The 27,356-nt window shown below is 47.2% G+C and overlaps 1 protein-coding gene across 1 annotated transcript; it reads right to left on the reverse strand.

The window, feature by feature from the left end:
- Window positions 1–2,085: 2,085 nt before the first annotated feature.
- LOC136661075 (very-long-chain 3-oxoacyl-CoA reductase-like) lies at window positions 2,086–19,547 on the reverse strand. Its single transcript, XM_066638095.1, has 11 exons — window positions 19,533–19,547; window positions 18,119–18,190; window positions 17,840–17,915; window positions 12,183–12,293; window positions 11,088–11,152; window positions 8,336–8,380; window positions 8,204–8,238; window positions 7,578–7,659; window positions 7,250–7,315; window positions 3,883–4,029; window positions 2,086–2,187 (listed from the first exon to the last, which is right to left on the reverse strand). Exons 1-11 carry the CDS (start codon window positions 19,545–19,547, stop codon window positions 2,086–2,088), a joined length of 816 nt encoding a protein of 271 aa, XP_066494192.1.
- Window positions 19,548–27,356: the final 7,809 nt, after the last annotated feature.

Consider the following 27,356-nt stretch of genomic DNA (forward strand, 5'->3'; position numbering starts at 1 on the left):
ATCAATAAAGAAAAGAAAAAGAGATTCAACTGAAAACGAGAGGCAGTCATGGCAGCAGAGCAAAAAACCAACCCTCTGCCTGGCACAGACAGAGTGTGTTACATTCTACAGTTTTTTCGGATGTGCAATCATACTTTAGCAACTTGGCAAAATCAGCGGAAAGTAAGCGCGAGATGAAAAATCAGTTTCCACCAGCTTCCAGTTGTTTCACTTTGGTGGCGGCAGTGAAGAAGGCCAATTCTATGCTTGGGATCATTAGAAAAGGTATTGAGAACGGGACGGCTAATATTATAATGCCATTGTACAAATCGATGGTAAGGCCACACCTGGAGTATTGTGTCCAGTTCAGGTCGCCACATCTCAAAAAGGACATAGTGGAAATGGAAAAGGTGCAAAAGAGAGCGACTAAGATGATTACGGGGCTGGGGCACCTTCCTTATGAGGAAAGGCTACGGCGTTTGGGCCTCTTCAGCCTAGAAAAGAGACGCCTGAGGGGGGACATGATTGAGACATACAAAATTATGCAGGGGATGGACAGAGTGGATAGAGAGATGCTCTTTACACTCTCACATAACACCAGAACCAGGGGACATCCACTCAAATTGCGTGTTGGGAGGGTTATGACAGACAAAAGAAAATATTTATTTACTCAGTGTGTGGTTGGTCTGTGGAACTCCTTGCCGCAGGATGTGGTGATGGCATCTGGCCTGGATTCCTTTAAATGGGGATTGGACAAGTTTCTGGAGGAAAAATCCATTATGGGTTACAAGCCATGATGTGTATGTGCAGCCTCCTGATTTTAGAAATGGGCTATGTCAGAATGCCAGTGCAAGGGAGGGCACCAGGATGCAGGTCTCTTGTTGTCTGGTGTGCTCCCTGGGGCATTTGGTGGGCCGCTGTGAGATACAGGAAGCTGGACTAAATGGGCCTATGGCCTGATCCAGTGGGGCTGTTCTTATGTTCTTACCCTTTCCCATCCCCTGGGGGCTGGGGATAAGAATAGGCCCTCAGTTTGGCTGTACTTGTCGTAAGAGGCGACTAAACAGCCACCGGGTAAATGGGACTCCTTAGCCTGGGAAGGCAGCTCATCTGAGAGAAGGAAAACTCTGATCCCAAACCTCCACTGCCTTGTGGCTACATCCAGGTGTGGAAAAGGGTTCAGGAGTCAACCTCGAGGTAAAATCTGGAGATGGAGTCCCTGAGGCAGTTCATGGCTGAACACAGTCATGTTCTGGCAACTCCTGCGACGCCGCTGGAACCAACCGTATTGGCCTCTGCCTTTCCATTGGAACATTTCAGCGACGTGCAGAGGGGGGATTTGCTGCATGGGAAACAATCTAACCTCCATATCTGCTTTATCCAGGCTTCACACACTGGAGAGGACACTCTGTTCCAGAACCACCATTCAGAGTGCGATACCATAGTCTTCCGAGACTGAAGGATGCCAACAACCCTTTCCCTGATGACACTTTCTTTGATATGGCTATCCGTAAAGATTACTATGGGGGGCCGTATCCGTGAATCCCGTATCTGTGGTTTCACTGAAAAGCGAATTAGATCAGTGCTTCCCTCCCCCGTGCACCCCTTCCCTCTGGAGGGTGAGGAGCATCCGGTATTATCCATGAATTCAGGTATCCACAGTAGGTTCCGGAACAGAATCCCTGCGGATACGGGGGCATACCTGTATACTAATGGCTTTCACTCCTGAGAGAAGCCTAATCACATAGTATTCACTTAGACTACATCCCCTTTTTGCAAGGTCAGTGTTAAGTTAGCAATAAGAAAAGAAATAGCTCCGTGTTAACCAGTAAGCCCGGTTCTGCTTTGGACTTTTCCTCGCTTGGCGGTCACAGGGGCCACTAGGGCAGCTGTTCCCTGGCTGTTAAAGCTATCAAGGCCCTTTCTTTTCTCGACTGAAATGAATTGGTCATGTGGGGGGGAAAGCAGCTTCCCAAATTTGCAGTGGAAACTTAGTGGGAAACATCTCATCAACATCTGTGTGCAGGACAACAAGACCCAAACAAAGCTTTAGGGCCAGGGCATTGGGCCATGCCCCATCCCCTCGCGGATCTCCAGCAAGGAAGGCTAGTCCTGCCTCATCACGATCTTGTGGAAGAAGAAAACAAGAGTAATCCCGACGGATGAAAACTGCAACCACTGGGGAAGTAATGTCCGTGCCAGGAGCCACTGAAAGGCAAATGAAAAGAAGGAAAATGCTGAGCAAGGCTGAGTGAGGCTTTTCTCTGAGCAAGAGGTGTATTTATTATTATTTATTTATTGGAGTTGCGATCTGCCTTTCTCCCTGGGGGGCACCCAAGGCGACTAAGGAGTAGAGTTTGGGGGATGTAATGAGGCCGCAGCCTTATTAGCCAGAACTGGCTTCAAATTTATTCCCTCCCCCCCAGGAAACGCTTGGTTCTGGGAGGAGGCCAGAGGCACAGATGCCCCAAATTCTCTGTTACAGAATTCTCAGCATCCTCACAAGCTGCATTTCCCAAGGCCCTCGGAGAGGAAACCAACTAATATCAGCAGGGCCGGCCCATCCATGAGGCCAACTGAGGTAGCTGCCTTGGGTAGACTGATAGGAGGAACTCGCCTTCATGTGTTCACCGGCTTCTGCTCCCCTCTGATCTATGCCTGAGACTTAGCAGAGCTACTACTGCATTAATGGCACACAAACTGATAATAGTTCTGCAAGCTCCATATCTCACCTACTGAGGCGAACTGCAGACTCTCCGATTGCATTTTGTAACATGAAAAACAAGTGGAGGTGGGAAATAAACTACCCACAACTAAATAACGTTTGGACTTTGCCCCAGAGGCAGACCAAGAATATGTTGGTGTTCACATTTTTTGCATAGAGCAGGGGTTTACAAACTGGGGCGTCACCCAAAGGCCCTGCCCCTTAAGGATCGCGTTGCTCAGGGGACAAACCACTTCTGGTTTTGCGGAGGTGGGGCGCCATCAGGCCTTTGGCATCCCAGGCCCTGAATTGTTATAAGCCAGGATGTGGCAGGAGGGGCCTTGATGTCCAGGCCTGGTGTGCAATGTAAAGGAACAGTTGCACTGTATATGTGGCTGATTAGCAATCAGCTGCACCTGTTGCAGGTGGGAGTCACGTGACTTGGGGAGAAATGTGTGCTGAGTCACGTAGGCAATGGAGGAATGGTGCAATGCACCACTGGACAGCCAATCAGAGTGGGTCTCAAGACTGTCTTGTGACTATGAGGTCGCCCTACTCTGATTGGCTGGCCCCAGTATATATGGGGCAAGCATAGACTCCTGGGTGTGGGTTGTTGTGGGGGAGTTTCTGCGTGCTGTGCTGCTGGTTTGTGTACTGATTTGGACTGCCTTCTCGTGACTGTGACCTGCTGTATCCCTGACTTCTGGACCGTTTGACTGACTACTCATCTGCCTGCTCCTTCACCAATACATGCTTCTGCAACAAACAAGCCTGTGGCTGCTTCTTTGGCTCTGTTTGGGATCGCCTGCTTCTTGTGCTGTCTTCCTAAACTCCGTGCCACTTTGCTATCGGGAAAGCTATCCTCCCCTGCTGCCCTGGCAGACACAGTCATTCCACTTACACTTTCAAAGCTTCAGGGAGGCTGCAGATGGTCACGCAGGGCTCCCCGCACCCCCGGGAGCCTGCAGGAGGCTCCGGTAAGTACAGCCAAGCGCCTGCAGCCCCCCTGAGTGGCGCAATCCTGGTGATTACAACACTGCCTTCCCCCCACCCCCGTTGCCTCCCCCCCACCCCCCACAAGGACTTAGAGCAGTTCAAACCCCCCTAGAGAGTTTGAAAACTGCTGGCATAGAGGATAAAAAACAAACAAGGGTTTGCTGCTGTCCATTAATCTACCTTGCAACCCACACTGAACATACCTGAATGCTGTGCATAAGCGTGCCCGAGGTCCTGTTGGTGAGCCCCACAGTATTCAAGGCCTTGTGCGCAAACACATCTGCCGGTATCTTCCCACATTTTGCATACTTGGGAGTCATATTGGTGTCAACAACAGCAGGCAGCACACTCTGCGGAAGAAAGGAGCATTACAGCGGGAGACCATGTCTGAATCCAGGCTTGTCTTCTCCAGCTGAGGATTCCTCAGGACAGGAGCTGGGAACTGCAACCTGAGGTTCAAGCGGCAGAAGGTTCTGGGCAGGAGATCTAGGCTCCAAGTACTTTTTTCCCCAGGCCTTGACAATCTGGAGGCTTCATATTCTGACTGCCAATCAATGGATATGGCCTGGCAAAATGCCAATCCAGGCTTTCACAAGTTACTGTACCATTGGTTGAATGGTACATCTTTGCAGACACTGTCCCATTTGTTACTTCCAGTTCCGAATCACTGGGGAATTAGTGATGGGCTGCCTCTTAGTTAGGCAGCTTCTGATAATTGCAAAAATAGCGGAGGGGGGGATTAATTGTCGCCTTCCCTTCATCATTTTCATCTCTTCTGTTTACGGTAAAACAACACTAGCACAAGATAATTGCATCTGCAGAGAACCGTCCAGCTGAGCTCTTTCGTGTGGTGTAAAAGGCTCTTTCAGCCTTTTACATCTGGCCCCCCTACTGGTGGGGAGGAGCACGCGGAAGCTCGCTGTGACGAGTTTGCAAGACACTTTGCAGAGAAGGTCGATCAGATTCGGCATGACTTGGATGCCGCTGTGGACATGTCTACTGATGTCCCTGGGGCACCTGTCTATCCTGCTATTTGGGATTCCTTTCAGCTTGTAGAGCCTGAGGATGTGGACAGGATTCTCTGGAGTGTGAGACCTGCTGCTTGCCCGCTCGACCCGTGCCCAGCATGGTTAATTAGGGCTGCCCGGGAAGGGCTGGCCGAGTGGACGGGGAAGGTGGTGAACTAATCTCTGAGGGAGGGGGTGCTCCCGCCTGCCTTGAAGCAGGCGATGGTTCGCCCCCTCCTGAAGAAGCCCTCCCTGGATCCCACTAATTTAAATAACTTTCAGCCGGTCTCGAATATCCCATTCCTGGGCAAGGTGATTGTGCGGGTGGTGGCGTCCCAGCTTCAGAGGGTACTGGAGGAAACGGATTATCTGGACCCATTCCAATCTGGCTTCAGGCCGGGGTTCGGGACGGAGACTGCCTTGGTCGCCTTAGTGGATGACCTTCGCCAGGGGATGGACAGGGGGAGTGCAACCCTGTTAGTCCTGCTGGGACTCTCGGCGGCATTCGACACCATCGACCATGGTGTCCTTCTGGGCCGGCCGGCCGGGTTGGGGCTTGGAGGCACTGTTTTGAAGTGGTTCCGCTCCTTCCTGGCTGACAGATCCCAGAAGGTGGTGCTGGGGGATGCCTGTTCGGCACCCCGACCTCTTAGGTTTGGGGTGCCGCAGGGTTCCATCTTATCCCCCATGCTTTTTAACATCTACATGAAGCCGCTGGGAGAGATCATCCGGGGGTTTGGAGTGGGTTGCCACCAGTACGCTGATGACACCCAGCTTTATCTCTCCTTTCCCCCTGATTCTGAGGAGGCGGTTGGGGTCCTGGATCGCTGTCTGGAGGCGGTTAGGGACTGGATGTGGGCAAACAAGCTGAAATTAAATCTGGATAAGACAGAGGTGCTCTTGGTTAGGAAATCTACAGCTCGGGTGCTGGTCTATCGTCCTGCTCTGAATGGGGTTGCACTCCCTCTGAAGGAGCAGGTCCGCAGCTTGGGGGTTCTCCTGGATCCACAGCTGCTCCTGGAGTCCCAGGTGGCGGCGGTGGCCAGGGGAGCCTTTGCTCAGCTTCGGCTGATTCACCAGCTGCGACCGTACCTGAGCTGCGCGGACCTAGCCACAGTAACCCATGCCCTAGTGATATCTAGATTAGATTATTGCAATGCGCTCTACGTGGGGCTGGCTTTGAAGATGGTCCGGAAATTACAACTTGTACAGAACGCAGCTGCTCGTGTGGTTGCCGGGGGCACGTCGGTTTGACTCTGTAGAGCCGTTGCTCTGGTGGCTACACTGGTTGCCGGTTCTGTTCCGGGCCCAATTCAAGGTGCTAGTTTTGACTTTTAAAGCCCTTTACGGCTCGGGTCCGGGGTATTTGACGGACTGCCTCCTTCCTTACAATCCGGCCTGTGCTCTTAGATCTTCTGGGGGGCCCTTTTGACTGTGCCGCCACTAAGAGATGTGAGAGGGGTGGCGGCCAGGAAGAGGGCCTTCTCGGTGGTGGCCCCCGAACTGTGGAATACCCTCCCCTTAGAACTGAGAACTGCTCCCTCGTTGCTAACGTTTCGGCGTGGACTGAAGACCTTTTTATTTCAAAAAGCTTTTAATTGTTGACAGGCTGGCTGGCGTTCTTGCTTTTTATATGAAAATCCACGGGGTTTGTTTTGTTTTTAGCTTTTTAATCATTGTAAACTGTTTTTAACTGTTTTTCATGTTGTATTTTTCAAATTGTTTGTTAGCTGCCTTGTGTGCCCGTTGGGCAAAAAGGCGGGGTACAAATTAATAAAATAATAAAAAATAAAATAAAATAATAATAATGATGGGGAACTAGTAATTAAAGCAAACTTGCTTCCTCCTCTCCTCTGCCCTGCCTCCAGATACTAAAGTTGCTTAACTAAGGACGCAAGCCTGTCCTGGGGTTGGGCCGGCGCAAATGTGCCGTAAAGCATGTTTGCGCCTCCTCGTGCTTTGGCTGGCGCACGGACACATACTGGCCAACCTCCGCGCCGACTTGGGGAGGGGCCTCGCATCAGCCAAGCTTGGCCGACGCATGGCTCTGGGGTGTGTGGGAAGGAGGCGGGAGGGAGGTATTCTGTGGCAGGGGGAGGGCAGGGGAGGGCAGGGGGAGGGCGGTCCTGGGGGCGGGTGGGCGGGGAGCAGGAGATGGGGCTGGGACCGGGCAGTTATGATGGATCCCAAACCCCGTTCCCGAGCAGCATAGCGCTCTCCTCGAACATGCCACTGAGGAGACCCATAGGGGCTGCAGTGGCTTACCTGGGGGTAAGGGGAAGAGTTTCCCCTTGCCTCTGGCTGAGCCACTTTGAGCCCCTATTTTATGCCGGATACAGCGCAGGCCTCCTGGTCTGCCTGTTGCAGCACAAGATAGGATTGCGCTGCAGGAGATAGGTCATCACTGAGCCCCTGACCACAGGATATACAAAGTGAAATAAGGAGTAAAAAATAAGTAATTTTTTAACTGGGAGAATTTTGCCAAGCCCTGTTGAGTGATTGCCACAAGTCCGACTGTCCTTTGATTCCTTGGGATAAGAACAAGAGGCTCAATCAACAATACCTGCACAATGATGCCTTTGGAGCGGTATTCTCGGTCCAACCCTCGCGCGAAAAGATCCAGAAATGTCTGAAACAGAAGCAGAAAAATCAAGGTCTGAGGGTGGAAATAACTCCACGGGCACTTAGGGTGAGGACATTGGCTCCCATTCTCATAGCCACATTTGCAAAAGATGGTTAGACCTCAACTGACAAGGGCACGATCAAGCTGCATGTTCCACTTATTATATGAAAAGCAGATTATTTGGAGGTCATGAAGTAGAGGGAGACAATGGAAGTAAGAAAGCCTGGACCTTCAGGTATAGGGCTACAGAGGTGTACATGCTCCTCACCTTGGATGCAGCATATATCTGTTGCAGGGGCATAGGACGACGGGCAAGTATCGAAGATATGTTTATGACAATCCCCTTCTTCCTACAGAGAGAGTCATTCTGGTGAGTTAGAGCAACACCTGCCCTTCCCTAAGGAATCCAATGCAAACCGGGATTCTCCAAAATATTCCAGAGTGTTCCAGAGTGTAAAGGATTGCCTTTACAGCAATCAAAGAGCCCTTGTGGCACCAGAAAGACTGTGACCCCAAGGACTGGAAAAGAGCAAATGGAGACAAGCAAATATCTCTTTCTAGCTAAGTATGCTACATCAGTACTTCTCTATCACAACTATGTGATTTGGCCAACCAACCATTTTGGGTTCAATGTTCCAGGGACCAGAACCATCTCTGTGCTATTTATTACTACTGTTCCTTTCTTTCCTGCAAATTTGCCACAGATGAGCTTTGTCCCTCTTTTTTGGAGCAGAGGGTTCTGTCCACACATCTGCTCATGATACTTTTTTCCTATACTGTTGACAACCCCAATCAAAATCCAGTTTCCTTGGAGGAAGCAGAAGCCCTCACAGGTGTCATTCTGGAATACTGTACAGGCAGGTTCTGAGGGGTGCAGATTCCCTCCTTGCCTACCTGGCAACCATCTGAGGAAGGATGATCTGTGTCATCTAGGAGAACAAGAGCAGTGACACACAGTCAGTGATGGGAAACGGGGCCCAAGCACCTTCCCCTTCCATGTCCCGTTTCCATCCATACATCACCCACCTTCAATGTCGAAAGTATATTGCAGTTCACGAAGTCAGGTATATACTGTAAGAGACGGAAAAGAAGTGTGACTGTCTTGGTTGTTGTCTTGTCACAAAGCTTCTGGCAGTTGATGAGAGACCAAGGGGGCCTTGACTTTCCAGACCACCTGGGCATCTCTCCACATCCTTTGGAGCGTCACAGGACACTTCAGCTAGTAAAAGGTGGAGAGAAAGAGCGGCCACAGTCTGAATTTGACAGAAGTAGAGCCTGAGTCTTGAAGACTTGAATTCAAGGTTTGTTTTAAAATGTATTGACTTTAGTTAAGCTCCACTTTTCAATCAAAATAGTGTCCTTAAAACAACCTGCTTCGTTGGTCACGGCGTTTACTGGCTCCTCCATGCAAGAGAGGGATGTTTCAAAGACAAGACAGAGGCACAAGAAGCTTCCACTCAGTCACAGCCTCTCCCTGTTTGTCTCTTGGGATCATTAGAAAAGGTATTGAGAACAAAATGGCTAATATAATGCCATTGTACAAATCCATGGTAAGGTCACACCTATAGTATTGTGTCCAGTTCTGGTTGCCGCATCTCAAAAAAGACATAGTGGAAATGGAAAAGGTGCAAAAGAGAGCAACTAAGATGATTACTGGGCTGGGGCACCTTCCTTATGAGGAAAGGCTAGGGCATTTGGGCCTCTTCAGCCTAGAAAAGAGGTGCCTGAGGGGAGACATGATTGAGACATACAAAGATATGCAGGAGATGGACAGAGTGGATAGAGAGATGCTCTTTACACTCTCACATAACACCAGAACCAGGGGACATCCACTAAAATTGAGTGTTAGGAGAGTTAGAACAGACAAAAGAAAATATTTCTTTACTCAGCATGTGGTCAGTCTGTGGAACTCCATGCCACAGGATGGCGTGATGGCATCTGACCTGGATGCCTTTACAAGGGGATTGGACAAGTTTCTGGAGGAAAAAGCCATTATGGGGTACAAGCCATGATGTGTATGTGCAACCTCCTGATTTTAGAAATGGGCTATGTCAGAATGACAGATGCAAGGGAAGGCACCAGGATGAGGTCTCTTGTTATCTGGTGTGCTCCCTGGGGCATTTGGTGGGCCGCTGTGAGATACAGGAAGCTGGACTATGGCCTGATCCAGTGGGGCTGTTCTTATGTTCTTATGTTCTCTCACATCCAGTGCCTCACCTCTTCAATCACAGGCAGCTGTTTGCCCATCCAAATGAGGGCAAAGACCAGAAGCCAGATCTGATAGCACAGAGTGTGTTTCCTAATCATCTTGAGAACTGCCCTATCTGGAAACTCCTACCATTCGGGACAGGAGGCAAACCATCCTTTTAAGTTGCAGGGCAGTCCGGGAGGGGATCGGGAAGTGCTGAAAGGTTCCTCCCTCCTTTTCTGATTCTTGTCAAGGAGATTAAGCAACAAAGAGTCCTGTGGCACCTCTGAGCTGAAGATGTTTAAATCAGGACACGCCTCAGTGGGTTACAGACCATTTCATCTGATCCTATCAGTGAAATCCACAGTGGAATAGGGAAGATGTGTGTGGGTGGAGGGTACGAAAAGTAAGGCTAAAAGCAGTAGAATGTCAACTTCCTTGAAAATAAGAAGCCCCTGAAAAGCCAGGAAGACAGAGGGGACCAGATTTCAGTAAACCTCTATGCATGTCTACAGCAAACCTGCTCCCAGGTGAGCATATATAAGATTGCAGCCATAGTACTGTTCATGGTTAAGGTGCACAAATTAGGGCGCAATCCAAACCTGCAGTGAAGCAGGCAAGCCAGGAGGCTTGCGCTGCATCCAATGTGGGTTTGCAGGTAGCAGCGGCTCAGCCAGGGGCAAGGGGAAGCTCTTCCCCTTACCCCTGGGTAAGGGCTGCGCGCCCCTATGGGTCTTCTTGGACCTGTGCCACCTCTGGAGGTGACGCAAGTCCAAGGAGAACGGAGTGGCTTGAAGCTTGAAGTTGCTCTGTTTGCCCCGGAGACGGGGGTTGGGATCCGGCATAACCGCCTGGTCCTGCTCCCAGCCCCGCTCCCGGCTCCCCACGCGCCAGCCCCTGGGCCCGCCCTTCCCATACCCAGTAACGCCCCCTCCCGCCCCCCTCCCCAGGCCACCCCACACCTACCTTTGCCGCTTATGTCGGTGCGCTCAGGCTGACACAAGCGGCTGTGCGGGAGCTGCAACAGAGGCTTCTGTCTCCCTCCGCGCATTGGCGCATCTGGATGCGCTGACCTAGCTCCCACTCATGGAGGCACAAATGTGGTTTACGGCACGTTTGTGCCCTCCAGGGCCACCTATGCCGGCATGAGTGCCGGTTAGGATTGCGCCCTTAATGTGTGGCCCTATTTGCAGCAACAGAATGGCAACCTCTCTGAAAATTGTTTCCAAGAAGGTTAGAATTCCACACCATATTTGCTCTAGGAAAGGGAGCCCAGCAGCTCAGGGTCAGTGATTAAAAAGGCCCAGTGTTGGGGGGGGGGGATGTAAGGGCACTTTCCAACTCAGCCTGAGAAGAGCCCCATTACATGCCTGCTTGAGACCTGTGAAATATGGGGTGGTGGACAGGGGAGCCACAAACGAGCACTGTACTTTCTACTTCACACGCTCAGCTGATTGCAACCCAGGGATGGCAGCCGACATGTCACAATGCACTGAGCCACCAACTGTGTGCAGGGGAGATTGCAGAAATGGCGGTACCTGATGATAGGCAGGGAGGTGCCAGGCAGTCTTTGGCTGAGACCAAACTCACCTTGTCAATGTTAGGGAGGTCTAGAAAACGCAGTGGCAGAGGAACGTTCATGCCAACATTGTTCACTGTAAAAAGAGTGAGCAGAGGGTGAGTTGTCACACAGACACAGAAGGCCAGTGGGTCAGAGTCACCAGCCTTCTGCCTTCGCTCAGCAACAAAGCAGAGGAGCACAAATAGAGCTCAGGCACATACTTCAAGACAACAGGCTGGAATGTGGGTTGAAATTAGAGGCCACCAGACCGATGCACCCACAACAAGTTCTAATGGAAAACCTAGAGCCATCTTCAAAAAATTGACCCTCTCCCCATTTTGATATTCTCTGACTCTCTGAGGGAGGGACTTCCAGTGATTTCTCCACTGCTTGCTGGACATACAGCTCACTCCTATCTTGCGCTGGAACAGGCAAGTTCAGTGCAAGATTGGGGTCAGAAGTGGCTCAGCAGGAGGCAAGGGGAAACTCTTCCCCTTACTCCCAGGTAAGCCACCACGGCCCCAGTGGGTCTCCTTGGACTTGTGTCACCTCAGCACCTATTGTGCTGTTAGGATTGTGCCCATAATGTGCATGTTGCATTATTTAAAAACTTAATAAAAAGTATAAATAGGAAAAAGGAGCGTATACCCAGAATCCCATCTCAGGCGGTGGCACAAGTCTGAGGAGAACGGAGCGGCTTCAAGCTCTTCCTCACTGCCCAGGGAACGGGGTTGTTATCCATCATAACAGCTGGGTCCCAGCCCTGCCTCCTGCTCCCCGCCCACCTGCCCCAGGACTGCCCTCCACCCGCCCTCCCACCATCCCAGAACACCTCCCTCCCGCCTCCTCTTCGCCCTCCCCAGACCTGTGCATTGGCCAAGCTTGGCTGATGCCACCCTCCCTACCCATGTTGGTGAGGAGGCAGGATGCAGCCTCCATGGGCTGGCACGCATCCCAGCACCAGCCCAGCCAACTCCTGAGAAGGCGCTAACGTGTGCTACCCTCATGGGCTGGCACAACAGACTTGTGCTGGCCTATTGTGCTGTTAGGATTGCTCCCATAGTGTACATGACGCAAGATTAAAAAGCTTAATAAAAAGTATAAATAGGAAAAGGTGCATATACCCAGAATGCCAATCTCCAGGCCCTGCAGAGCATCTCGAATCGGCTCATAGCTTTCCGATCCCTCGGTGAAATCCATCTGGATGACTCTGGTGCTTCGGCCGTGCTGTTCCTCTTGATAGAGGGTATAGAATGACAGCCATTTATGCTATGCCATTAGTAAAGCTTAATAGGGGATGCTCACATGCTTAAATTTAAAAAAAGCCTCAAAAAGCCATTTTGCTGTCTCTGTTTGAAAATTGCAAGCTGACAGCTTTGCTAAAATTGGCAGAATGTCAAGAATGCTTGGCAGCAGAACAAAAGATAATAGTTGAGAACAATACGCACATTGAAGGCACTGTTTTAACAATGAACAGATGAATACACTTAGCAAAAGGCAGTTTGCAGTTTAAAATCATTATTCTTTCAGGCTTCTTAGAGCTAAGGGCAATATTACTATATGTATACAAATACTAGGAGAGTTATTATAGTAGGTATTCACACAAAATTCATAGAAATACCAGAGGAAATCATTATGTTTGCTTGCCTTTACTTATTCTTAAATATTTTGAATAGTTTTGTCCCTAAAAGATGTAACCAACATATATAGAGCTATTATAAGAAGTTTTAATTGTCTGATTTCATTAAAAAGGTTCAGTAAAGTATAAAAGCCATTTCAGGTTAAAATCATTGTCAGCCTCACAAAAAAGCATAGATAGGTATTTTCTAGCTGAGGTCACAAAGTCTTACGATAATGGCAAAGTAAGTTGCATCTCAAAGATAGATATAGGCTCTTATTTGGCACCAGAAAGTGAGAAAACTGAAAGGTTAAATACACGGACTTGCAACATTATGGTGGGAAGTCTTCGTAATACAGGGAAAAATATTCGTTGACTAAGCTTTTGGCAGGTTGAAATAGGATTTCTTAGCTATGCAGGAGATAACAGAAATATTCATGGGAAAGTCCCTGTTTGAGCTAAAGCTAACAGGGAAAGCTGTAATTTGTCTAAAAGTGAATGAAAGATTTCTTACAAGAAATCTTTCCTAATAATGAAAGGTTAGCTTGTTCTGTATTAAAGTATATTAAAGTATACCACTATACATCCTTTAAAAGGTACCAAGAAACAGGTTAGAAGAAGGTCCAAAGGACCTTCCTTAAAAGTTGGCAAAAAGCCCAAGAGTGTTTGCTGGGAACAGGAGAAAAGAATGTGAGACAAGATAACACAGATGGCTCCTTGTAACAAATAGGAAGTCATTCCTTCAGTGTGCCAAGAGTAAAGGTCCAAATATTTGCCAAAAGGCCAGTTCTGAGTAAAAATAAGGTTACAGTACACTCTACTGGTTGTTGAAAACTTTGAATTGTATATGTTTAAATGTGTGGTTTTGCCTTATTTGTAACTTGTTACTTGAAACTCACCAATCAAATGTCTAAGATTATCTCCAGCCTATGAAAAGTAAAGCCCCCTCTATGATGTCAAACTCCAGCCAATGAAAAGTTCATATGCCTCAAACAAAGGACCCAAAATGTAATAAAAGGGTCAGGTTCAGATTGAAAAGAGCACTCAAAGCTTTGGACAGGAGCTGCCAGTTGAGCCGCCAGTTGCTGGCAATGAAATAAAGCTTGCAGACGATCACCAACCACTCTTGCCTACTGAGTCTTGCTTTTGAACCTTGCAACACCTTGGGAAGTGAAGGCAAAAAGATGCTGGAACTGCCTTGCCAGAACAGGTCACTAGACCAACAGGCAGACTTAGGAACACTGAGCAGTTGTCTGACACATGCAGGTGTCCAGTCTTGCAGGGGTCCGAACGGCCTGTCCGGTTATGTCTCTGAAGCAGAACAGCCAAATCCTAACTAACTTTCTGTGCCGAGATGCAGTGGCCACCAGTACGGCCTCCACTGTATCCAGCATGGAAAGAAAGGCAGCTGGAAGTCTCCCTGATGTAAGGAGACACCTGTTCCCTTGCCCTGAGGTAAGCAGCCACTGCCGCTATGGGACTACTTCAGTGGTTCTCAAACTTTTCCAGCTCGTGCCTCCCCTGATCCTTGTAGCCATTGAACAAAATAGGACTTACTTCTGAGTAGACCTGCTTAGGATTGTGCCCTGAGTTTGTTAGCAGCACACCTGGAGGGTTTTGGAAAGGGAGGGGGGAGTGATGAATTTGCTGGGGGAGGGGAAGACTTTGTTTTGTGTGTATCCGCGAATTGCAAACTGATGCAAACTGAGAGACTGTTTGGCTGGAATCCTAACCCCACTTTCTTGGGAGTAAGTCCCATTGAACACAATAGGACTTACTTCTGAGTAGCCCTAGCTAGGATTGTGCCTTTTGTCTTACCATCCATTTCCATAACCTTTATTGACATTAAAACAGTAAATAGCAATAACAGTAGCCAGAACAATGGCTAAGTTGCCGATAGAGAAAAGCGCAACAGAGAGCTGGTAAGGGAAAAAGGGGGGAAGCAAGGGAGGGAGTAGAATCAGGGTGGAAGTTTTAACTTGGCAACAGCGGAAAGAAATTCTGCTACTGCATTGGTAGTGGCTACAGAATTGTCACTCGAGAGGACAAGTAAAGGATCAATGGAAGTACCCAGGAAAAAAGACAGCAGGGGTTTCAAATGTGCGTCTCAAAGAGATTGGTGAGCCGGGCAGCAGAGTAGTATGTGATCCACTGTGTCCGGTTCTAGGAAGCAAAAAGGACATAATCTGCGGTCGCGTGGGATATTGGAAAATCTGCCAGAATGAACAGCTGAGGGGAAGATGTTGAATCTCGCAAGCATGAACGCTCTCCTCTTGGCAGGGTTGATCAGCTTCCTGAAGTAGTTACCAGGGCGACTAAGTGAAGGGAGAAGGCCAAAAACAGGTGGGGTTCAGTTTGGAGGAGAGTTGGTTGAATTCAGATTCCCAAAGTTTAGATTTACTAATTGAGTGGGCCCTGTGGAGGTCAATGTCAGCAAGGGATTCAGGAGATAGGTCTAATGAAAGAAGCTTGGAATCCATAAATTGGAACCACTTGGAAAGGCAAGAGTCCTTTAATAGATCTTTTAAAAGGGACTCAGAATGAATACTTAAGTGTAAACGGAGCCAGAACTTGAAAGTGAGGGACCACGCAATGGTAGAAGGGAGGTGGATCCCTAGTTCGAGCATAACAGTAGACAGTCTAATTAAATTGGGGACCCCCAGAATACGTCTGAGGAAAGAGGCTGCCACTTCATCCAGATCTTGGTTCGCAGCCTCTATCCAAATGGGGGCACCGTACAACAATTGGGAGAAAATTTTAGTTCTAAATATGTGAAGGGCAGCAGGAATGTACTGATTGCCACTAGAGTAGTGAAAACGGGCAATCGCATTTAGGTGAAGTAAGGATGAAGAAATAGCAGATTTCCTGTGGGGGAGCCAGCTGTGGCGAAAGTGAACGGTAATCCCCAGGTATTTAAAAGTTTGAACTTGTTGAAAGGAGAGATTACCTATCTTCCAGGGGAGCGGGACCCAAGACTTAGCAAAAACCAAAATTTTGGTTTTCTCAGAATTAATTATTAAACCATTGGTTAAACAGTAATTTTGGAAGGAGGATAATAGGTGGCGTAGGCCAGATCTAGTAACAGACAAAAGGACTGCAACATCTGCATAAAGAAGGCTGGGAAGAGGGACACCATTGAGGAAGGGAGGGGAGTTCTGACAACTAGATAAATAAGGGGGTAAATCTGCCAGAAATAAATTAAAAAGGAGAGGAGCGAGCATACAGCCTTGGCGAACTCCTTGGTTGATGGGAATTTTATTGGCTATAGTACCCACGCCATTAAGGCGAACCCTACAGGAGTTAGATGAATGGAGGCGACGAATTAAAAAAAGAAGACAGGGATCTATCCCGCAGCTGGCCAGTTTGTTCCACAGCAAAGCCCTGTTAATAGAGTCAAACGCTCTGCGGAGGTCTATAAAGGCCACGAAGAGTTTGGCACCGTGATGGACCGAATACTTCTCGGCCAAGTAGGAAAGCAAGAAGGCGTGATCAGCAGTAGCCGCACCTGGGCGAAAGCCAATTTGTTCTTTACCCGGTAGGGCTTTGGAAAAGGCCCAAGATGCTAATCTGTTGAATAGGAATTTGGAATAGAGCTTCCTTATAAAGGAAAGAAGGCTAATTGGTCTGTAATTGCCCGGGTGGGAAGGGTCACCTTTCTTAAAGATAGGGACAAGGGTTGAGGAGAGCCAGGAATCTGGGAAACAGACCAGTTTGATTAATTAAAGTGAAAAGGTTAGATAGGGGTTCCGCCCACCAAGAGGGGTTGCTGATTAAGATTTCACTCAGGATGTCATCAGGGCCAGGAGCTTTCCCGACCTTTTGTCTTACAATAGCAGCCAATAGAGTACCCCCCCCCCCCAAAAAAAAAAAGGAGGCAGGAGGAAAAAGGGAATGGCTGAAAAGGAATGGGGATTTTTATTTTTAATCAATTTTTGGAGACAAAGCCATCAAGAGTGGCTTTTTTTCTTTTTTGAAGGGGGAGGAAAAAGAGAAAGGTGAGGATCCTGAGTTAAGCTGACACAAACCCCAAGCCTATGTAGGTCTACTCAGAAGTAAGCCCCATTTGAGTCCATGGGGCCTACTCCCAGGAAAGTGTGGAAAGGATTGCAGCCACACCCAGCAAGATTACAACTCACCACAAAGCAGATGGGGGCTGCTCACACACATACACCCAACATGCAGATGCCACCCCTGTTCCCCCCAGGAAAGATGGAGGGATGCAGGCTGGGGCATTTGGACACCCCCCCCCCACTAGGAGCAGGCTGGCTCCTTCCTTCCCAAGCATAGGGAAGCACTGCACTGCCTGTACTTATTTTGAAGACTGCCAGGAGCATGCCCTGTGCTGATGAGATGCAGCACCTCAGCACTCTTCTCTCCTCCAGCCTTGCCCAATCCCAGGATGCCTAGGGTGAGGGGCACACTGGGAAATGTAGTCCTTGGGGCAAGGTCGCACATGGAGACTGCTCCATGATGAGATGCGGCACCTCTGCCTGCCTGCCCAGCCAGCCTTCTCTCCCACCTCCCCCCGCCGTGTTTCACAAGCCCTCCAAGCCTCATGCTGCCCCACCCACCTCCTTCACAGCTGCAGAAAAGCAGCAAGTCAGCAGGCAGCACGTGCAGCTGAGCGGAGCAGAGCACAGCAAAGCACAGCAGCGCAGCCTCTCTCCGCAAGATGCCTGGTGACACCCCTGGAAGCTAGCCATGCCTCACTAGGGAGGTGGGACGCACAGATTGAATGCTTCAGGGCTACTTGGATCTGCACCAGCAAAACCTGTAGCTCAAGTTCAAGCAGCCACATGTCGGTGGATCAGTCCTGGGAATGGGAATAGGATTAAACGGGAGCCTGTGCTGCTGTCCTTGCCCCCTCCTAGTGCTGGTCTGCCCTCCCCATCCCCCACTACCGCCCTCCCCCTTATACTGCACACTCTTCCTATCACAAAAAGCAACGAGATAGCAAAAGAACAGCATACTTATCAATCTAGCATCGTAAAACAAGCAACCTTCAATATGGCTCCAACTGGCTGTGTCAGTAATTACTTTAATTACTTTAATTAATTCTTTTCTTTCAGGATCCCAGAGCTCTGGAAAGAGTCCCATTTCTGAGAGCTGGACCCAGCAGCTTGCCCAGTCACCTCCGCCTCCCAGGTGCAGCTTCTCACTTACCAATTTCAGCAGCCACCTGCTTCAGCTTTTCTAGGGAGCGGCTGATGAGAACCACGTTGAGGCCCCTCTTGGCAAGCTGGAAGCCCAAGAAGGAAACTCAAGTCAGGAGATAAAAAGCTGCAAAGGTGAGCAAAGTGGAAAATGTGCCTGCTGTGCTCCTTTTCCTGACAGAAGGCAGGTGGAGCACATGCGACTTTGTTTACTCCCTGAATGTATGCGAACCAGCACATGGCCAAGAAGACCCTTCTATGAGCCTTTCATACATCACAGTCCACTCACCTCATGCGCGTAGGCTTTTCCGATCCCCGCCGTGGCTCCGGTTACCACTACAAAGGAGACAAAAAGGACAGGCTTTGAATAAGAGGAATGTCACCCAGGAGAGTTTCACTGAGGACTCTGTGGGTGGCCGGGTGGGAGGGGGTAAACTGACATAAAACCAGTAGAGACTTGCTTCTAGCGTCTTTTCGAAAAGTGAGTCAAGCCGCAAGTCAGGTGCGATCCCACAGAACAAACGGAGGTGCTGGAGTTTGTGAGATGTTCCCATTCCAACTGCCATCAGCGATGTGTCAAAAGTCCTACACTTCAAATGAGCCATGAGTTTGGAAAACATTCCTCTAATATCATGAAGAAATACCACCCCCTGCTTTGCTCTCCTCTGGGCTCTCCAGGCATTTTCCTATCCCCCATCCATTGGGCTCCTCCTCCCCTCTCTTGTCCAGAGAAAAAAATCAGGCCATCCATTCGGCCAATCAATTGTGCATTCTTTCCGAGATGGACAAGGGATGGACAAGGGAGCCCGCTCCACCCCTGTGTCATGGCTGACCCACCTTCTTCGGGTTCCTCTCTCCTGCCTTGTGCAGCCTCCCTCAACCCCCTCCACTCCATAGCCCCCACCTCCTGAACCCAACCTACCCTCTGAATGTTAGCTTCCAGATTGCCCACATGGGCTTTCGGGGTGACGTGAAAGAGGCAAAAAGAATAGTAAAGCTGAATCGCAGGACCAAAATGATGAGTCTTCATGACTCGTGTATCTACAAGTCATGACTTTTTTCATGTAAAAACCCTGAGTAGCGAGTCATTTTTAAGTCCAGCTGTACCTGCCCCCCAGGCACCAAAACCCTAACCTTATGAAAGAAACAATGCAATCCTTTGCACATTTACTCAAAGCCATTTTCATTGGGGCTTACTCCAGGGTTGCGGAATGCAAGATCAGAACCTCCATCAATTAATTGTATGTGTTGGAATTGATCCATTAAGTAAATCTGAAGCAATTTGTTTTGGAATAAAACAATTGCTTTGGAAAGCCACACTTATTTATCTTGAACAGGATGGTAAAGAAGACATTTGATCTTAAGAAAGCATTCTCATGAGGATGATTTACCATCCTGTTCATTAAATGGGCTGCACATTTATTTTAATGTTGCATATTATCAACATATTCACTTATAAAACCTGCAGTCTTATGATGCAGGTTTTATAAGTGAATATGTTGGTAATAAGCAACATTAAAATAATTGTGCAGCCCATTTAATGGGGGCATCTTTCAGTTCATCAAAGATTTTTTAAATGGATTAATCATGAAGGGCATCTGTTGCAATTCTACTCAGGATACATCCTCCTGCCTGTCCTTCAGAAATGACATTCTAGTACAAGCAGAAGGTGAGGAGAAGAGCAATCGCATGCCAGCACTCACCTGCCCAAGGTCCATAGCAGGCCAGGTCGACCCCTTTCCACACTTCAGACAGCACATAAATCCTCAACCTAAACACCAAACCCCAAACAGCCTGCAGAAGGAGCCAGAGGACAGTCAATCCTCCAATAACTGAGAGCAGCAGATCAAGGTAGAAAGAGCTGCTGGAACTCATCTCTTCTCCTTTTTCTCCCTGGAATGGAATTACAGGAATTTCAATGAGCAGTTTTTTCTCTACTAAGTCCTCCGCATTGATCCTAAGCACCTTGCACGGCGCAAAGAGCTGAGTCTCCCGAGTTCTTTCACTGCAATGATGAGAGCAAGATTAGCACAGACCAACTTGCTCCCTATTTTGAATAAATATGATGCCAGGATGTTCCTGGAACATCTCATTCCTCATCGCTGGGATAGGTTTACAGAAAAGAGTCCAGAGGTCCCAATACCCTCGTCATACATCAGAGGGCTCACCCAACTGAATTCTCAATATTGGCAGTAGCAGAAACACAATGTGCCCCATGGCAACTGGGCTGGCCAGCCCCACACATTGAAAATTTGTATCCTAGGCTTGCCAAAAATACCTACTGGAGAAATACCTAGTATGCCTGGGGTGCAATCATCCTAGCCAATCCTGGCTCCTTTAGCAGCAGTTCAATGTCATGCAGAAATCAGCCTGCAGAACTTTGCACAGCATAGAGAGAGGCACTATCCATGATGAGCAAGATTTAATTTGTGTATGGAGCGTATCTGAGCATCCAAAGTGCCTCACATATGGTGTGCTTATGAGGTTCAGAACCATTTGAAGTGTGACTTCTGGAACTAAGTGGAGATGGGCACCCTCTCCAACAAATGGTTGCCTAAGGCACCCACCCCAGTTGGCCTCATTAATGGGTCGGACCTGTTAATGAATTTTTATCATACTACACTTAAATACAAGCAATTAAGCAGAGATTTTTGTTTCCAGTGAGTAAGATAAGATTACAGCCTAAGGGCACAATCCTACCCTGCATTGGAACAGGCAAGCCAAGAGGCTTGTGCTGTATCCAGTGCAGGATAGGGGCCAAGGTGGCTCAGTCAGAAGTAAAGGGGAAACTTTTCCCCTAACCTCCTGGTAAGGCGCCCTTTCCCCTATGGGTCTCCTGGGACTTGCGCCACCTCCTGCCCAGCTCACTGGTATACACGTTTGATCACTTACCCCTTTCCACGCTTCCAACAGCATATAAATCCTCATACAATGTCCCAAGCCACCAGCAGCTCGCAAAAGAAGCCAGAGAACAGGTATAACCCCAAGGATAGACAGTGCCAGACTGAGATAGAAAGCAGTGTTGGAAGTTATTGCTTCTCTCTTTCAGCAGCATACACTGTCCTGGATCAAACGGCTTCACGAGCGCTGGAGCACAAGCAGGCTCTTTTATTCTTCTATCTCAGGGCAGTGCCTGCAGAGTTGCCAAATCTCCAGTAAGGTGCTGCAGTTGCCAGGAATCGTCATCAGACTCTAGGTGACTGTTGAAAGCCATGCTGGGGATTTCAGCCGGAGCTGCAGTCAATAACAGTTGGAAAATTGGCCCAGGTGTCAGTCATTACCATATATGGGCATTACATCCCAAATCCCCCCCCCCCACACACACACTCACATCAGCAGCATAGAAAAGAGCAGGACAATCTTCACGCAGGGCTCTCACTTTCTGCAAGCCAATAGGAGGTGTTAGCACATTGTGAGGCTAACCTGAGTGCAACAGCCGAATCCTGAGCTGCCCGGCGCCCAGGGTTGGAGTGGCGCCAAAATGGCTGCCCCTGGATCCAACTGACACCGGGTAGCCATTGGCGGCTCCTGACGTCTCTTTGAGGGAAGGGGACATAAGAACATCCCCACTGGATCAGGCCATAGGCCCATCTAGTCCAGCTTCCCGCATCTCACAGTGGCCCATTAAATGCCCCAGGGAGCACACCAGGTAACAAGAGACCTCATCCTGGCGCCCTCCCTTGCATTGGCATTCTGACATAGCCCATTTCTAAAATTAGGAGGTTGCACATACACATCATGGCTTGAAACCCGTATTGGATTTTTCCTCCAGAAACTTGTCCAATCCCCTTTTAAAGGCATCCAGGCCAGATGCCGTCACCACATCCTGTGGCAAGGAGTTCCACAGACTGACCACACGCTGAGTAAAGAAATATTTTCTTTTGTCTGTCCTAACCCTTCCAACACTCAATTTTAGTGGATGTCCCCTGGTTCTGGTGTTATGTGAAAGTGTAAAGAGCATCTCTCTATCCACTTTATCCTTCCCATGCATAATTTTGTATTTCTCAATCATGTCCCCCCTCAGGCGTCTCTTTTCTAGGCGGAAGAGGCCCAAACGCCGTAGCCTTTCCTCATAAGGAAGGTGCCCCAGCCCAGTAATCATCTTAGTCGCTCTCTTTTACACCTTTTCCATTTCCACTATGTCCTTTTTGAGATGTGACGACCAGAGTTGGACACCAGATGTGGGACCTTCATCTTGTTCACAGGAAGTGGGCATTGGGGACAACCAAGGATCAACATATAAAATGGATAATAAATAATAATAAAATGGAAAAGGGAAATTATATATATAATATATAAAATGGAAATCAATAATAATAAAGCTTAGAGATGACATGCAAGATGAGAACCAATACTTAAGATAATGACATGGTCTGGCAGTTATACAGTTTTTGAATTAAGATAATGATATGGTTTGGTAATTATACAATATTTGATTTGGGATAAGAGAATATATAGGTTAGCATTTTATAGGTCAATTTTGATGGCTTATAATTAGATTTATGACATGTATTTAGTAGAATAATTTGTATTAGAATAAATTGTATTAATGAAAGAGTTTAGAATTTTATTGAAAGAGGGAAAGTAATGAATGGTGAAAAGATGGAAAGTTATAGTTAAAAAAATAAAAATGGAAAAGAGGGAAGCCAAAGCTTAGAGATGATATGCAAGATGTGAACTGATACTTAAGATAATGACATGGTCTGGCACTTATACAATACAGTAGAACCTCTTTAAGTTGACCACCCAAGGGACTGGAGGAAATTGGTCAACATAGGGAGGTGGTCAACATACGGGGAAAAAAGGCATTTAAATATTACCATGTTTAGCTCCCAGGACAACAAATGCAAAGCCAAGTTATTATTTAGATTGGATTTTTAAAAAGTTTTATTGCAAATATCAATGAGAATTGATCCTCTTGTGATGTTTACTATTTATATCATCTATATCTATATCAAGAGACAGAGAATAAACAGCCCACAATCAGTGTTTTAAAAAAAAACCCTGAAAATTCATAAGCTTAAAAAAAATACTTGGTTTCATAGCAGACAGGCAGACCAATGCTATTGCTTGCCAGCCCATAGCATGTAGCATGTTACATAGCCCCAACAGCTAAAAAAAAAACCCTCTTTTTTACTTAGGCTGCCTGGCCTCCACTGGGTCTCCTCAGATTCACTAAATGCCAGAAGGTGTTTGATACGGTCCCTCGCTAAAAGCTGTTGAGAAAACTCCACAGTCAGGGAATAGTAGAGGACAGGTCCTCTCATGGATTGGGAACTGGTTGAGGACCAGGAAACAGAGAGTGGGTGTCAATGGGCAATTGACAGAAAAAAGCAGAGAGAGGTGGAAAGTGGAGTGCCTCAAGGATCTTTCCTGGGACTGGTGCTTTTCAGCATCTTCATAAATGACCTGGAAACAGAGATAAGCAGGGAGGTAGACAAGTTTGTGGATGACACTAAACTTTTCTGAGTGGTGAAGACCAGAAGGGATTGTGAAGTGCTCCAGAAGGATCTCTCCAAATCGGGAGAATAGGCAGCAAAATAGCAGTTGTGTTTCAGTATAAGTGTAAAGTAACACACTGGTGATGGGAACCAAAGTGAAAGGACTATGCATAAGCAACCTCATGTCCCTCACAACTTGGTACATGTCCAGGTACAATCGGCAGCCGGCGCAGGTTTGTCGGCTATGTGCAGTGTGCCCAACTATAAAAACCCTTTTACACACGCGCTAGCAGGCATAGGGGAGGGATTGTCGCTTTTCCAAGATGGGACAAGCCAGACAAAACACAGGCCCACAGTATCGCGTTCAGTGGGCAACTTACATAGGGTAAATTAATACTCTGTGCAATGGTCGAAGTGCTCAAGATACAACTTACGGAGGTGATCAATATAGAGAGGTTGGTCTCCCATAGTGTATATGCAGTGACTGTCCATACTGTGGAAATTAGGTCAACTTAAGGAGGTGGTCAATATAGAGAGGTGGTCAACTTTGGAGGTTCTACTGTATTTGATTTGGGATAAGAGACTATATAGGTTAAGCTTAGAGATGATATGCAAGATGTGAATTGATACTTAAGATAATGATATGGTCTGGCAGTTATATAATATTTGATTTGGGATAAGAGAATATATAGATTAGCATTGTATAGGTCAATTTTGATGAAGTAGAACTGGAATTTATAGATGGGTAAGATATGTAGTATATAGAAGTGATCTGGGAGATCGGTTTATAATTAGATTTACGACATGTATTTAGAATAATTTGTATTAGAATAAGCTGTATTAATGAAAGAGTTTAGAATTTTTTTTGAAAAGGGAAAGTAATAAATGATGGGAAAAGTTGGAAAGTTATAGTTAAAATTTAGAGTTAAAATGTAGAAATTGATTACCTTATGTGTGTTATTGAAAAGTTGTATTTTATATATTAATAACTTTAGAATTTTATAGGTTAACGAGATGTTATAGAGGTTATAGATAGATAAATGATATATTCAGTTATTATGAAATTAACAGTTGTAAAATTTAGTATACGAGATATTGATAAGAGTCTAGAATTTTAATGAAGAAGAGATCATTTGGATGATGGAATTAATGAAAAAAATATAGAGAATATAGAAACAGGGTATCTAGAGATAAATATCTTTTTCTTTTTTGCCCTTTTTATTTGTAGAATGAGATATTAGTTAATAGGTATATGGCATCTTGCAAACCCAATGTGGTTGTGTATGTCTGTGTTTTTATGTGGGTTTGTTTGTGGAAAAACAATAAAAAGCTATTAATAAAAAAGGAAGTGGGCATAAAGAAAAGGCAAAATGCAACATATTTGAAGCAAAAATTAAAAAAAAAAATTCCTTCACTACATACAAATAACCAGCTTAACCAGTTCACCTGCAACCCTGAGAGCAACATGCAGGAGTCAGGCTGAATACATTTCAGCACCTCCTCCCTGTGAAAGCAGCATTGCAGATGCAGTTGTCTGTTTATCAACGTGCATGTCCCAAATATACATAGAATCTGGCTTATAGTTCTGCTGTTTCTGCCCTCATAAGAGAATCCAAGTGAAATTCAGGGGACCGAAAGAAAAGGAAGGGCGGTTCAAGGGCAGTCAGACCGGGATTCTGAGTGCAGTTGTATGTTTGAACCAGCACTGAGCTGCTTCTCATTACCAGAATCCTGGTTTTCTAGATTTCCCTGGAACGGAGTGTGATGCGTGCCAGTTGAGCAAGTCTCAGCGGGTGCAAACAAACTGCACCTAGCCAGACAGTGTCCTGGCTGGGTCCTCTGTTTCCATCCCCACAGTTTCAATAAAAAAAGTCTGATGCAATTGACTCCCTGGGAAGAATTTCCTCTCGAACCAATCAGTCTCATTGGTCGGTTTTGGGTTAAGATAATCCAGTTTTTGTTACATAATGCAGTTGCGCTTTTATTTTCGGTTATTTGGTTATAACCTTTGATAGAATAGGGACATTTTGATGCGGTTTGTTTCATTGCATTCTGCATTAAATTCTGCATTGAATACTGTATAACATGATGGTATCATTCAACAATATGAAGGTTTTCACAATTTTAGCCACTAGTGTCAAGCTCAGGTTATTGCACCCCTAAAACTTGTTGCCTGGTGCAGTTGCTACCCCCTGCACCCCCTTAGCTACACCAGTGCGTCCTTCACCTGCCACTTCCTGGCCTTCCTGGAAAGTGGCACTTGCAGCAGCAGCAGAGTCCCTCTCTGTCCTTAGCCTCATTCTAGACACTAGGTCTTGGGCTGCTTCCAATTGGCCCCAAATTGGTTGTTATGTGATAAGGTCATTAAGTGAACATCCAGTCCCATCTATTGCCTTTGTGGTGTAAACAGACACGCTGTGCTACACACTAGCTGCCTGCACAGGCTACCAGAGATAGATTGCCTCTTCTTTGAATTAAGAGCCTCTCTGTTGTGTAAACAGTCACTCTGCCGCAGGCTATGGGAGATGCAATTGCATCATTAATCTTTAATGTGCTTTGACCACCGTCATACATGCGGTCCGTCATTAAGCAAATAGTTGTTAAGCAGTGCATGCCTGTATAAGAATATCTGTAACTCTGGCATTTTTATCCTTCCTTTTTATACTCCTTCCTTTTTTCTCCCCCCCCCCTTTCCTTTATAGGTTTTTTAAATACATAAATAATATTGCATTTTACGATAGCATCCTTTTTATTTTGTTATTCATCAATAAAGAAAAAAAAGATACAGGTGAAAATGAGAGGCAGTCGTGGCAGCACAGCAAAAAACCAACCCTCTGCCTGGCACAGAAAGGGTGTGTTACATTGTACAGTTTTTTAGGATGTGCAATCATCATTTAGCAACTTGACAACACCAGCAAAAAGTGAGCACTAGGAGAAAAATCAGTTTCACCAGCTTCCATTTGTTTTGCTTTGGTGGTTCTCACCCTTTCCCTGTTGACACTTTCTTTGATATGGCTATCTGTAAAGATTACTATGGGGGGCCGTATCCGTGAATCCCGTATCTGTGGTTTCACTGAAAAGCGAATTAGATCAGTGCTTCCCTCCCCCGTGCACCCCTTCCCTCTGGAGGGTGAGGAGCATCCGGTATTATCCATGAATTCAGGTATCCACAGTAGGTTCCGGAACAGAATCCCTGCGGATACGGGGGCATACCTGTATACTAATGGCTTTCACTCCTGAGAGAAGCCTGATCACATAGTATTCACTTAGACTACTTCCCCTTTTTGCAAGGTCAGTGTTAAGTTAGCAATAAGAAAAGAAATAGCTCCGTGTTAACCAGTAAGCCCGGTTCTGCTTAGGACTTTTCCTCGCCTTCTACATGGCGTTCACAGGGGCCACTAGGGCGGCTGTTCCCTGGCTGTTAAAGCTATCAAGGCCCTTTCAATTCTCGACTGAAATGAATTGGTCATGTGGGGGGAAAAGCAGCTTCCCAAATATGCAGTGGAAACTTAGTGGGAAACATCTCATCAACATCTGCGTGCAGGACAACAAGACCCAAACAAAGCTTTAGGGCCAGGGCATTGGGCCATGCCCCATCCCCTCGCGGATCTTCAGCAAGGAAGGCTAGTCCTGCCTCATCACGATCTTGTGGAAGAAGGAAATAAGAGCAGTCCCGATGGGTGAAAAATGCAACCACTGGGGAAGTAATGTCCGTGCCAGGAGCCACTGAAAGGCAAACAAAAAGAAGGAAAATGCTGAGCAAGGCTGAGTGAGGCTTTTCTCTGAGCAAGAGGAGTATTTATTATTATTTATTTATTGGAGTTGCAATCTGTCTTTCTCCCTGGGGGGCACCCAAGGCGACTAAGGAGTAGAGTTTGGGGGATGTAATGAGGCCGCAGCCTTATTAGCCAGAACTGGCTTCAAATTTATTCCCTCTCCCCCAGGAAATGCTTGGTTCTGGGAGGAGGCCAGAGGCACAGATGCCCCAAATTCTCAAACCTTCTGAGACTGGCCTATACAAAGAGAGACACCCAGCAGGACTGCTTATAAAAATATAAAAACAAGGCAAGCCCAGCACTGGGTGTC

The sequence above is a fragment of the Tiliqua scincoides genome, chromosome 10 (assembly GCF_035046505.1).
Source record: "Tiliqua scincoides isolate rTilSci1 chromosome 10, rTilSci1.hap2, whole genome shotgun sequence".
In the NCBI taxonomy this organism is placed as follows: domain Eukaryota; kingdom Metazoa; phylum Chordata; class Lepidosauria; order Squamata; family Scincidae; genus Tiliqua; species Tiliqua scincoides.

Bases quoted from the DNA above. Each gene is read 5' to 3' on its own strand.
- LOC136661075 (XM_066638095.1), bottom strand. The intron at 17,916-18,118 runs GTGAGTGGACTG...TTGGGCTTCCAG, and splicing joins GAAAAGCCTACGCGCATGAG to CTTGCCAAGAGGGGCCTCAA. The intron at 7,660-8,203 runs GTAGGCAAGGAG...CTCTCTCTGTAG, and splicing joins CTTCCTCAGATGGTTGCCAG to GAAGAAGGGGATTGTCATAA.